General features: G+C 42.8%; 1 protein-coding gene across 1 annotated transcript in view; it reads right to left on the reverse strand.

The window, feature by feature from the left end:
• LOC127585170 (sorbitol dehydrogenase-like) overlaps positions 1-14,610 on the reverse strand; it is a 48,540-nt gene that overhangs the window by 25,841 nt on the left and 8,089 nt on the right. The window contains exons 2-4 of the mRNA XM_052042383.1: positions 12,412-12,445; positions 7,296-7,460; positions 3,849-4,008 (exon numbers count right to left, since the gene is read on the reverse strand). Coding sequence (XP_051898343.1) covers positions 3,849-4,008; positions 7,296-7,460; positions 12,412-12,445 — 359 coding nt within the window. The remainder of the gene's footprint in view (positions 1-3,848; positions 4,009-7,295; positions 7,461-12,411; positions 12,446-14,610) is intronic.

Below are 14,610 nucleotides of genomic sequence, written 5' to 3' on the forward strand. Positions count from 1 at the left end.
TTCTATCATTCATGTGTCTAAGAGTCTCTTAAATGTCCCTAATGCATCTGCCCCCACAACATCTTCCAGCAGTGTGTTCCACACACCCACCACTCTCTGCGCAAAAAACTTACCCCTGACATCTGCCTTATATCTTCCTCCAATCACCTTATGCCCTCCCCCCCCGTGTTAGCCATTGTCACCCTGGGAAAAAGTCTCTGACTGTCCACTCGATCTATGCCTCTTATCATCTTGTACACCTCTATCAAGTCACCTCTCATCCTCTCCAAAGAGAAAAGCCCTAGCTCACTCAACCTATCCTCATAAGACATGCTCTCCAATCCAGGCAGCATCCTGGTAAATCTCTTCTGCACCCTTTCTAAAGCTTCCACATCCTTCCTATAATGAGGCGACCAGAACTGAACACAATACTCCAAGTGTGGTCCAACCAAAGTTCTATCGAGCTGCAACATTACCTCACGGCTCTTGAATTCAATACCCCAACTAATGAAGGCCAACACTCCATACGCCTTCTTAACAACCCTATTGACCAGCGTGGCAACCTTGAGGGATCTATGGACGTGGACCCCAAGATCCCTCTGTTCCTCCACACTGCTAAGAGTCCTGCCATTAACCTTGTATTCTGCCTTCAAATTCAATCTCCCAAAGTGTATCACTTCACACTTTTCTGGGTTGAACTCCAGTAATAGTAAAAGAATAAAAGAGTTGAGGAAGAACGTTTTCACCTCGACGCTTGTGGGTGGGGTGGCTAGAAGTAGAAAAGCTCACTAAATTTGAAAATTGATTTTGTTTTGAGGCACAACTCCTGGACAATAGACGGAGAGCTGGGAAATCAAATTAGGTTAAGTCATTCAATATAAAGCTTAGTACAAGATACTCTGCAGAAATACCCTGTCTTTACATTTCATTCTGTAGGTTCCTGATGTTATTCTTATAATAACATTAATTAGTCACACTTCATTCAGCTAAAGTGTAGTTTCCTCATTGATACAGCAGATAACCAGCAGATTATAGGTGCAAGTGTTTACCTGTTAAACATTCCATGGTAATTGTGACAAGTGTTGGAAGTATCTTGTTCTGACTTTGGTAACAGATTTAGATTTTTAGGCACCTTGCTTTCTTAGTAGCTGACATTTTTATTTGTTTAAGACAAAAGGCAATTATCAGTAATAATTTAAGCACACATTTAAATTTCACAACATTACTTACCACAAAATGATCCCATTTGTCACTCACAGATATGGACTGCCATATTCATAGGAAAGTCGGTGCAGTAAACTATAGAGACACAGAGACTGCGGATGTTGGAATCTGATCCAGTAAACTATAGAAAGTAGTCTCCTTCTCTGGTTCCTATGTATTTCAGCGACTCAAAGTAGTTATCGCCAAAAACTTGATAACTTTTATCATTATTTAGCTGGATTGATAGAGTTTTGCAACAGAAATTATCAACTTGTGGAATTTGAATGTGATTTATTTTAAATACATTAGTTCACAGGATGTGGATGTTGCTGGTTAGACCGGCATTTTTTTCCCATTCAAAATTGCCTGCAAGACATTAGTGAAGCAAACACAAAAAACAGAAATACTGGAAGAACTCAACCAGTCAAGCAGCATCTGTGGAACAAGAAACCAGTTAATGTTGCAGGCCGAAAATCCTTCATCAGAACTGAGAACATTAGATACAGTTTTATTTGCTTTCCTAGTTCTTTTAATGACAACCCAGTACTTTCATGATCATCTGTCCCAGAACTAAATCCCAGATTTACTTAAATAAATGAATTTAGATTCTCCTGCTGCCCTGGTGGGATTTGAACCCATATCTCTGGTTCATTGGTCTAGGCCCCTGGTTACTGAACCACAATGTTACTCTACCCCTGCAATGTATGATATGCTCAGGATGCAAATGAAGACTAACTCAGCCCATCTAAGGGTAGGTTGCCGGCTCCATTAACCATTTTACCTTCAACTGATGTCACATTAACCACCCTGTGATTCATTGCTTTCTTTCTCCCTTTCTTTTTAAATATTGTGGTTATATTTGCTATTCTCCAATCTATGGGAACTATTCTAGAACCTATAGAACTGTAGAAGATGACAACCACTCCATCCATTAATCCATTGCCATCGTTTTTACAACCTTGGGCTGCAGGTTCTGTGGATTTATTGGCTTTTAGTCTTATTAATTCCCTCAGTACTGCTTTTTGCTAATGCTAATTTCTCGTAGCTCATCAATATATTCAGGCTTTTTATGTGTCTTCTTCTGTGAAGTCACATACAAAATATTTGTTTAACTTCAATGGCATTTCTTTGCACTAAAATGGACTTTTTTTCTCTGTTCTAATTGTGTTTTTCCTTGAAAAAATTGTGTAAAATCTATGTTTAATGTATGCATATCTTGTGAATTCTGCTTATCTGATGCTATGTGCCTGTGATGCTATTGCAAGTTTTTCATTGTACCTGTGCACACATGTACTTGTGCATATGACAATAAACTCGACCTTGGACTTTGATTTCATTATTTTTCCCTTTCAGTCTGTAAAAGACCTATATTACTCTTACATTTTGCAACATTTTAAGTCTTTTCCTTTGATCTAATGCTATCAATAACTTCTTTTGTTAGTTACAGTTGGAACTTCTTCCTGTTGGGGTTTGTGCCAAAAAGAGATATATATTTGCTGTTAAACTATTTTCTTAACGGATAACCAGTTATTTTAATTTGAACATTTAGAAAGCTTTGGTATGGCCACAACTGGAGTAATGTATCCAATTCTGGTCACCTCTCTTTCGGAAAAATGTGAGGTCTCAGAGAGGATGCAGAAAAGATTTACTTGAGTGGTTCCAATGATGAAAGGTTCCAACGATGAAGGGTTCAGCTACAAGACTAGACTGCAGAAGCTGTGGCTGTTCTCCAAGGAAGAATTACAGAAGTCACAAGAGATTGCAGATGCTGGAAAGTGGAGCAACAATCCACTGGAGGAACTCAACAGGTCGAGCAGCATCTGTGGGGGGGAAAGGAACTATCGATGTTTCAGGTTCAAACCCTGCATCAGGACTGGCGAAGGTGCTAAAACTGATCTATCCAAAACGTCGACAATTCCTTCACCCCTCAGATGCTGTTCGACCCACTGAGTTCCTCCAGCGGATTGGTTGACGCTCGAGAATTAGTGAAGACTTCATAGAAATAATTTCTAAAATCCCATTTAGTTTAGATTGGGTAGATAGGGGGTGACTATTCTCATAATGTTCAAGGACCAAGAGATTTAGATTTATCAAGGGGTAAGAGATTTAGATGGAACCTGAGGGAACCTTTTCCACCCAGAGAGAGACGAGTACCTGGAATGCATGGCCTGAGAAAGTGGTGGAAGCAGAGTCACTCGACAAGCACTTGAATCTCCTAGGCATTGAAGGCTACGGCCCAAGTGCTGGAAGATAGGACTAATACGGATGGGTGCCCACTGGTCAGTGTGGACATGGTAAGGCAAATGGCCTGTTTCCATGGTAACATGACTTCATGACCAGCACCCACAGATCTAATTTTTTTTGGCAAAGGATGAAGGGGATGTGAGGAAAAACAGAGGATTGTTATACTCTGGGATTCCTGACTGTTGGAAACAACTGAGACCTGGGAAAGGGAATTGGATAGGCACGCAAGTGAGAATAACTTGCAGGGCTAAGGGAAAAGAAAGGGGATGTGGCAGGACTGCTCCAGTGGGGACAATCAATGGCTCCCTACTGTGCTGTTACAATTCTACAGTTATTATCAAACGAAACCCTGCTTTAGAAGCAGCCAGATGAAGGAACTTCCCAGCAGATAACAGACAGCTACCATCACCCACAGTACTCACTTGAAGCAGTAGTTTGCATTGTGGACATAGTACTGGGACAACTGCCCATGATAAGGTGGAGTTGCAGAGCAGAACATGGTTGGAGAAAGGTTGTAACGTCCAGACTTGCAGAACTCATCATTGTGGAGGGGGTAAGCTGGTTCAATGGCAACTCTATCTCCTGAAAGAAAGGAGAGTTACAGTTCTTTAAGGAACATTTGCATTTACATAGCTGCTTGCAAGTCCCTTTCAGGATGTCCAAAAGTGCCTTACGGCCAATGAAATGCTGTTGAAGTGTAGTCACTGCAGCTTTTGTGAGTAACAACAGGGACCAATTCATCCACCGCAAGCTCCCACAAACTGGACCAGGATGCTACCGTACCGCCATGCTGTATGTATTCAGGTCATGATGGAAGGTATTCGAAAACTAACATCAAACTCTGCCCCACTGAGGGAAGAGGCATTGCCAAGGTCAAGACGGGTAATACTCACCACCAACAACAAAATCAACACAAGCTCAGATGGCTTTAGGACCTCCCAGATTAACTTAGGGCAGTCATGAAGACTTGAGTTTGGAGTTTTAACATAACATAGAACACTACAGCACAGGACAGGCCCTTCAGCCCACAATGTTGGGCCGACATTTTATCCTGCTCTAAGATCTATCTAACCCTTCCCTCCCACATAGCTCCCCATTTTTCTATCATTCATGTGTCTATCTAAGAGTCTCTTAAATGCCCCTAATGTATCTGCCCCCACAACCTCTGCCGGCAGTGCATTCCACACACCCACCACTCTCTGTATAAAAGACTTTACCCTGACATCCCCCTTATACCTTCCTCCAATCACCTTAAAATTATGTCCCTTCATGTTAGCCATTGTTGCACTGGGAAAAACTCTCTGACTGTCCATTTGATCTCTGCCTCTTATCATCTTGTACACCTCTATCAAGTCCCCTCTCATCCTCCTTCTCTCCAAAGAGAAAAGAACTAGCTCACTCAACCTATCCTCATAAGACATGCTCTCCAATCCAGGCAACATCCTGGTAAATCTCCTCAGCACCCCCTATAGAGCTTCCACATCCTTCCTATAACGAGGGCAACCAGAATTTTATGGTGAATTTAATTTTATGGTGATTTTAATTTTCTAGTGAATTAAGATTAGTCGCATCATTTGGGGGCAACAACAGATCTTTAAAGGAAGAAGTAATCTGGGTCTTTTGATAATAGGAAGCAAAGAATGTATATGGCCCGGGACACGAAGAAGAACAGCATTCTTCAGAATAATGTCATGGGATCTTTTCTTTTTGTTTTGGAGAACAGATAAGCTTTCAGTTTAATGATTCATGAAAAAACTGCATTGCTGAGAGTGCGACACTCCCTTAGTATTGCACTGGGAACACCAGCCTGAAACTTTAAACTCCAGACACTAGGGTGGAATTTGATTCTGAGTGTCGCTGTGTAGCCACTGGCACCACCCAACAACAGCATTGGTATCTGTAGTAATGCCTCAAGCAAGAATGGTAAGTCAACACTGATAAAAAGTTGACCAGGATTTCTATTCCTGTATGTTTGACAAACCAACAGACTTACTAATGACTTTAAAACAGCAACAAACAATCTGCAGGAGGAACTCAGCGGTTCAAGCAGCATCTGTGGGAGGGAAAAGGATTGTCGTTGATTCAGGTTTAATCAGGACCCTAAACATTGACGATTCCTTTCCCCCCCATAGGTGCTGCTCGACCCACTGAGTTCCTCCAGCAGACTGTTTCAGATTCCAGCATCCACAGTCTCTTGTGTCTTGACTTTTAAAACAGGCTCTGAGCTGAAGGAAATAAACCAGCTGCTTCCATCTCTGAACCCCTGTACTGCAGCTGTGCACACAGTAGCACAGGTCTGGACTCACCCCAAAATCCTTTGGAAATGTTAATGCCACAGTGAAACTTGTCCATCAACTTTTCCAAATGCCATTAAACCCACAAATTTTCCCATCATCACCTTTGAATGAAAATGGTTAAAAAAAATTGAACAGAATGACATTCCTTTAAGAGGATAATAGGTATTGAGCAACATAAAATGGGGAAGAACCATTTCACAGACAGGATTAGGATCAGAACAGTAAACATAGAACATAGAACACCACAGCACAGTACAGGCCCTTCGGCCCACAATGTTGTGCTGTCGTTTTATCCTGCTCTAAGATCTATCTAACCCTCCCCTCCCACACAGCTCTCCATTTTTTTCTATCATTCATGTGTCTATCTAAGAGTCTCTTAAATATCCCTAATGTATCTGCCCCCACAACCTCTGCCGGCAGTGCGTTCCACGCACCCACCACTCTGTGTGTAAAAAATTTACCCCTGACATCCCCCTTATACCTTCCTCCAATCACCTTAAAATTACGTCCCCTCGTGTTAGCCATTGTCACCCTGGGAAAAAGTCTCTGACTGTCCACTCGATCTATGCCTCATCATCTTGTACACCTCTATCAAGTCACCTCTCATCCTCCTTCTCTCCAAAGAGAAAAGCCCTAGCTCACTCAACCTATCCTCATAAGACATGCTCTCCAATCCAGGCAGCATCCTGGTAAATCTCTGCACCCTCTCTAAAGCTTCTACATCCTTCCTATAATGAAGCAACCAGAACTGAACACAATACTCCAAGTGTGGTCTGACCAGAGTTCTCTAGAGCTGCAGTCAATGGGTTTGGATGATGGGGAGGAGGGGAGTGTGGTTTGTGACCATCAGTGTGTTTTGTGTTAGAAAATAAGGAAGGATCAGGACGAAGGAACTGAGGATATAATCGATCCCCTGAACACATATGTAAGGGAGCAGAAAACAAAATGCTGGAGGAACTCAGCGGGTCAGGCAGCATCTGTGGAGGGAAATGCAGCCGTCAACCTTTCGGGTTGAGACCCTTCATCTGGACTGAAAGAGGGATCTATCTTTCAGTCCAGATGAAGGGTCTCGACCTGTAATGATGTCCATCCTTTTCCCTCCACAGATGCTGCCTGACCTGCTGAGTTCCTCCAGCATTTTGTTTGTTGCTCCAGATTCAAGCACCTGCAGTCTCTTGTGCCTAGATATGTCTGGGAACTATGTACTGGGAGGTTGATGGGGACGGGCACCTTCGTGTAACCGTTGACGTCAAAGTCAGAGAAAAGAACATGTGAATTGAAATTTCAGTTAAGGGTTAAAAGTGTGAAGTCATATAGTGTGCTGTATTTTATGTATTTTACATCATATAATCTTCAAGTAGTTTCTTGTAATGTCTTATTTCTAGTGTTTGTATTTATATAATTTTATCTGCAGCATTTGCTCAGTCTTGATAAAGCTTACAAAAAGTTCTTGGTTTGTGCTACTTTGAACTGGCCTTACTCCCTGGACAGGTTTGGGCTGAACCCAGACAATAGAAATAAGAGACACTATCTACATGTTAAACTGAGCACTGTGGTTGGAAGTTCTCTTACCTACTTGGAGATGCTGCACTTCCTGTCCTACTTTGGTCACCATCCCAGCACCTTCATGTCCCAGAACCATTGGTTTCTTCATGAGAAAACTTCCCAACCTTCCATGCTGCCAGTAATGGACATCAGACCGGCAGATCCCAACAGAGTTCATCTGCAGCAGGACTTCTGAAAACACAGCAGAGGAGAAAAAACTGGGGGTTTTCAATCATACTTAAGAAAGAACATTTCTTTGTTACATAGCAAGACACCTTATTGGGCAAGAACTTGTGGTAGCTCGGTGCCACTATGTTTGCTGGTGGCTTTTGCAGATCATATACAAACATGTGAACTGGATCAGAGGTAGACCACTCAGACCATCGATCCTGCTCCACCATTCAATCAGATTGTGACCAATCTAATGTAACCTCTTCATTCCTGCCTACCCCGGTGACCTTTCACTTCTTTGTTTATCAATAATCTATCTCCCTTTGCCTGAAAATATTCGAAGACACGGCTTCCACTGTCTTTTGAGGAAGGGAACTTCAAAGATTCACAAACTCTGAACAAAAACATTTGGTCTCATCTCCATCTTAAACAAATGACCTCATTATGTTTCAACGGTGATTCCAAGATCTAGGTTCTCCACAAGAGGAAGCAGCTTCGACACATCCACCCTGTCAAAACCCCTCAGGATATTCTCTGTTTCAATTAAATCACCTTTCATTATAACTCCAGTGAATACAAGTCTAGCTTGACCACCTTCCCTCATAAGACAACCCAGCCGCTCCAGTGGTCAGTCTAGTAAACCTTCTCCACCACCGTCAACTTGCTGTTGAGTACTGACTTGCTCCTCACGAGTGAAGCCCAGCACAGCAGCCCGGCCTTGAAGTTTTGGAATATGGAAGTGGGAATGAGGAGGGGCTGAACAAGCCCTATCCACAAAAACACAGGAAAAAATCCAAGTCCCTGGATTAGCCAGCAGTCAAACCTGACATGAATCAGATTATTCCCAAATATCTCTGGTTCTATTCATCATTAATCAAAAACTAAATATTGAGATTTTCAATAATTAAACTGCTTAAGAGCATTTTAAGCAATTATTAAGCTTTCAGTAGATTCATTTAGTAAATCATCTCACAATTACCTCAGTCCCTCTCTTGAAAGGTACGAGCTCTCTGTCTCATTATGCATCTGGCAGGAATCCCAGTGTTAGTGCCAGGGAAATACCACAATTTCACATTCCGTTCCATGCAGATTCCAGCATTGGAGCCCAGTTTGAAAACTGTCAATGGAACAGTCAAAAAATTTGGGACTTCAACATTCATGTGGGAACCTCCGATTTCAAGGCACTGTGGAGAAATTTCAGCAGTTTCACCTGGAAATCCTGATATTTCCCAAAAAGCTCCAACCCAATGTTATAAGGAGTAGCAGACGGTGAAATGTTCCACCTGCTGTTTGGTCATTGTACATTGCTTTACAAGCAGACCAGAAACAGTTTGGAATACAACATGCATGTAGAAGGAGGACGTTAAGCCTGTTTATTGGGTTACTTTCTATTTGTTCGCTGATGATTGCACAGTGGTCACCTCCATATTCAACTCTTCATCAAACAGAGCAGTTCACATGCACATGACGCAAGACCTAGACAATATTCAGGCATTGGCAGAGGTAGCAAGAAACATTCACGTACAAAAATGCCAGGCAGTGACCATCTCCAACAAGAGAGGATCTACCTACCTACATCTGACATAGAGACATAGATTCATACAGCACAGAAACAGGCCCTTCGGCCCAACTGGTCCAAGCTGACCAAGATGTCCACTTAACCTAGTCACATTTTCCCGTGTTTGGCCCATTTACCTCCAAGTACCTTTTAAATGTTGTTAATGTACCTGCCTCACCCACTTCCTCTGGCAGCTCATTCCATAGACAGACCACCCTCTGGGTGAAAAAGTTGCCCTTCAGGTTCCTATTAAATCTCTCCCCTCTCATCTTAAACCTGTGCCCTCTGGTTCTTGATTCCCCAACCCTGGGAAAAGACTGTGTGCATTCACCCTATCTGTGCCCCTGATGATTTTATACACCTTTATAAAGATCACCCCTCATTGTCCTATGTTTCAATGAATAAAGTCCTCGCCTGTCCAACCTCTCTCTATAACTCAGGCATGTAATAGCTTACATCAATGAGTCTCCCATCATGAACATCAGTGGTGAAAGTGAGCTGATACGGGCTGATAGAGCATACAGGTAAGAACGGGGCTGACCCATCCAATGGATTAACTCAGCAATGTTAACGATATGACTGTACCAGTAAGAGAATTACCCCTGGTCACCATTGACCAAAAACCAAGTTGGACTTGTCACATACATACTGTGTGGTTCAAAGGCTAGAGGTTGGACAAGTGACTCATCTCCTGATAGCACAAAGCCTTCCACCATCTACAAGGTACAAGTCAGGAGTGTAATGAAATTCCTTTTGCTTGTCTGAGTTCCAATAGCAGCCCACTTGATTAACTTCCCATCACCAACCTGTCATTCTCCCTGCCAAAGGCACGCTGTGGCTACAGTGGGTGCTATTACAAGATGCACTGCAGTTATTCACCTGGGCTGTTCTGACAGCATCTCCCAAACATGCAGCCTCTAACACCAAAATGACAAGGACAACATGTACATGAGAACAGCACCATCTCCTCCAGGTCACGCACACCATCCTAACTTGGAAATATATCGCTGTTCCTTCTTCGTCCCTGGGTCTAAATCCTGGAACTCCCTCTCCAACAGCACTGTGGAAGCACCATCACCAGAAGGACTGTAGAGGTTCAAGGTGGCATTTCACCACCTTTTCCAGGGGAATTAGTGAAAGGCATCATATGTTGGCCTGCACTAAAAAATAATACTTGAAAAAAATCTTTCCCAAACATTTTTTCTCAAAACATATTTACTCATCTGTTGAATTCTTTTGACTACCTAGTTCGATAAATTCCCCAGGGTTTTAATTCCAATAACACTATGAATTTATATAGTGCTTTAACACAGTGAAACAGAATGTTTTATCTGAAAAGACAATGGAAGCTGATTCTACAAGTAATTTAAAATGAAGGTAGATATATTGTGGAGGATGAGGAATTCTTTGGGACAGGTAAAGAATACTGGGGTGTTAAGAGCAGTGGGGTAGGATTAAGTACAATTGTTCTTTCAAAGTGCCAGCAGAGACACAAGGGTCCGATTGTCTCCTTCCCTAGTCTAAGTTTCCTACCTTTGTGACATTTCCTAAAGCTGTTGACAGGAGCACTGGCAAGCAAAAGTTGATGCCAAACAGAGAACTACAGCAGGAAAAGGTCATCTTTCATGTGTTCCTGGAGAAGGACTATTTTTCCCCTGTTTGAGTAATATTTACCATATATTAAAGTCCTTAACCCTAACTCAACCCCAGCTGAAAACAGCATGAGTCAGCAGAAATCTACTTGGTCCACTGCAGTTGTTCTTGCAGTGTGTCACATTCTCTGAATGCTGCCATGAGTAGCTTAGTCTGAGTAAGGATTTAATGGACGTGGAGAGGATGTTTCCATTAGTAGGAGAGTCTAGGATCCGAGGGCACAGCCTCAGAATAAAGGGACGTCCCTTTAAAATGGAGATGAGGAGAAATTTCTTCAGCCAGAGAGTGGTGAATCTGTGGAATTTGTTGCCACAGAGGGCTGTGGAGGCCATCATTGGGTGTATTTAAGGCAGGGATTGATAGGTTCTTGATTGGTAAGGGGGTTAAGGGTTATAGGGAGAAGGTGGGAGAATGAGGTTGAAAAAAAATCAGCCATGATTGAATGGCGGAGCAGACTCAATGGGCCAAATGGCCTGATTATGCTCCTACGTTATGGTCTTATGGCCTTATTCCTGTGTGTACATAATTTCCAAACTAACATAATACATTCTCAGTGTTTACATGAAGACTTCTCTAGTGCAATGCTCCTTTCTCTAGCTCTAGTTATTATCCATGTTTGCATTGCAATTACCATAAACCTGTATTCCATTCATCAGTTTTCAGGACACAGGATTCCAAGGCTTTCTATCCATTACCATCCTCCTTGCTAACAAGGCGATGCATGCAAACCAGCCATAGTCCTATTTAAGTTTTAATGATGAAGAGTTTTGACGGAGTTCAAAAGAAACCATTTTCACAGTCAAAGAAACAGTATTGTGTGCAATTCTGGTCACCCCATTACAGGAAGGATATGGAGGCTTTGGAAAGGGTGATGAAGAGGTTCACCAGGATGCTGCCTGGATTAGAGGGCATGAGTTACAAGGAGAGGTTGGACAAACTTGGGTTGCTTTCTCTGGAGCGTCAAGGGCTGAGGGGAGAACACATTATAAAATTATGAGAGGCATAGACAGTCAGAATCTTTTTCCCAGGGTAGAAATGTCAAGTACTAAAGAACATGTATTTAGGATGAGAAGGAGAAAGTTTAAAGGAGATGTGCAAGGTAATTTTTTTTTACACAGTGAGTGGTGGGTGCCTGGAACAGTGGTGGAAGCAGACACCATAGTGGCATTTAAGAAGCTGTTAGACAGACGCAAGAATACACGGGGAATGGAGGGATATGGATCATACAGGGGCAGAGAAACTTAGTTTAATTTGGAATCATGTTTGGTGCAGACACTGTGGGCTGAAGGGCCTGTTCCTGTGCTTTCCCAGTCTACGTTCTAACCAGAGGGAACTGGCATAAAATGGCAGGAGAGGGATCTGTTATCCATCGATTACACTCCCTGAAAGTGCAAACGGACAAAATTAAATTGTAATTTTTAATTGACGTTACCTTATAAGGGATAAAAATTGCAAGATTATGGGGAAGGAGCAATTCATTATGGTGAAACAAATTGGTGAACCCTTTCAAATACCTGGCAGAGTCACCATGGGATTACTGCTCTCCTTTTGTGCTACTGGTACATATGATGAATTGCAAAATCATTTTTATTTATAATTGTGTGTTTTATAAATGCACAAAAGGACTTGTATCTTTAAATTCTGAAGTGTTTCCTACCTAAAGGTTATAGCAATAGATTCAGAAATTCAGATAAAAAGCGGTATCATAACACAAAAGAAAACTTAGGAGAATGTCAAGCGGAGAAAAATAAAAAGACTTACCATTGGGGCCTGGTTCAGGGATTGGAAGCTTCTCCTATGAAGAGAGAATGTGTAGGTACTTGAGAAAGAACTGATGCTTAATGGTCGGGATACAAATCATAATCTTCAGATTAAACTACCAATGTAACCTCTAACATGGCAATGAGTGGCTCAGTAAGTGACACCTTTATCGCTGATTGAGAAAGTCGTGGGCTCAAGCCTTGCTCCGCAGTCTTGGGTGCTAAATCTAGGCTGATGTCGTAGTGGGAGAGTGCTCTTCAGGTGGAGCTGCTACCCTCTTGGATGAGAAGTCTGCTCTCTTGGGGAGATGTGAATGACCCTACTGCACTAACAGTAAAACGTTATTCAGCTCTTTGGGAAAGTCAAGAGAAACAAATCAATATCACTAAAACAAAGGGCTCTACTGCACAGGCACAGCTCAAATGCCATCTATAAATTCACCGATGACACCACTGTTGTTGGCTGAATTTCATATGGCAATGAGGAGGCGTACAGGAGTGAGGTAGATCAGCTGGTTGAGTGGTGTCACAAACAACAACCTCGCACTCAATGTCAGCAAGACCAAGGAATTCATTGTGGACTTCAGGAAGGGAAATTGGGAGAACACACACCAGTATTCATTGAGTAGTCAACAATGGAAAGGGTAAGCAGCTTTAAGTTCCTGGACGTCAACACCTCGGAGGATCTATCCTGGGCCCAACACATTGATGTAATCACAAAGAAGGCACGCCAGTGGCTCTACTTCTTTTGGTACGTCACCAAAGACGCTTCTAAATTTCTAGTGGAGAGCATCCTGACTGGTTGCATCGCAGCCTGGTACGGAGGCTCCAATGTACAGGATCAAAAGAGGCTGCAGTGGGTTGTAAACTCAGCCAGCTCCATCACGGGCACAACCCTCCCCACCATCGAGGACATCTTCAAGAGGCGGTGCCTCAAGAAGGCGGCATCCATCATTAAGGACCCTCACCATCCGGGACATGCCCTCTTCATGTTACTACCATCGGGGAGGAGGTACAGGAGCCTGAAGACCCACACTCAACATTTCAGGAACAGCTTCTTCCCCTCCACCTTCAGATTTCTGTACGGTCCATGAACCCATGAACACTGCCTCATTATTCCTCTTTTGCACAATTTATTTATTTTTGTAACTTACTGTAATTTTTATGTCTTTATGTCTTGCACTGTACTGCTGCCACAAAACAACACATTTCACGACATATGTCAGTGACAATAAACCTGATTCTGACATGATTCCACTGTTGTTCACAGAAAATTCTTGTGCAAGACTTACAGATGTATTTCCTACATTACAATAGTGACTACACTAGATGAATGTAAAATGCTTGCCGATGTCCTATGGTGCTATATAAATACAAATCTTGCTTTCAGGAGCACTGATGTAAGCTGGACACAATCTCCTGAAATTAGACACGATTGTCCAAGCAACATCTTGGAAAATTTCTTCTGCACTCTTTCTAGTTTAGAAACATCCTTCCTCTAACAGGGTGACCAAAATTTTGCACAATACTCCAAGTGTGGCCTCACCAATGTCTTATATAACTGCAACATAATTCCCAACTCAACGCCCTGACTGATGAAGGCCAGCGTGCCAAATACTTTCTTCACTGACCTATCTACCTGTGACGCCACTTTCGGTGAACTATGTACTTGCACTCCTAGGACCCTCTGTTCCATAACACTCCCCAAGGCCCTACCATTCACTGTATAAGTCCTGTATAATTCTGTTTAAGATGGACGATCCATGATGGGCTTGCCAGTTAAGTCCATATCTACAATAGTAAGGTTGAAAAGCTTCACAATGAATTAGAGAAACAAAGGACTGCAGATGCTGGAATCTGGATGAAAAACCCGATGATGCTGGAGGAACTCAGCAGACCAGGCAGCATCCGTGGAGAAAAGCAGGCGGTCAACATTTCGGGTCAGGACCCTTCTTCAGGACTTAAGATAGGAAAAGGGGAAGCCCAACATAGAGGAGGGAAAAGCAGAGCAGTGATAGGTGGACAAAAGAGGGGAGGCGGGGTGGGCACAGGGTGGTGATAGGTAGATGCAGGTAAGAGATAGTGATGGGCAGGTGCGGGGGAGGAGGGGAGAGCAGATCCACTGGGGGATGGGTCAGTCCTGGAGAAGGGTCCTGACCCGAAACGTTGACCACCTGCTTTTCTCCATGGATGCTGCCTG

Source organism: Pristis pectinata, chromosome 32 (genome assembly GCF_009764475.1).
Source record: "Pristis pectinata isolate sPriPec2 chromosome 32, sPriPec2.1.pri, whole genome shotgun sequence".
Taxonomy (NCBI): Eukaryota; Metazoa; Chordata; class Chondrichthyes; order Rhinopristiformes; family Pristidae; genus Pristis; species Pristis pectinata.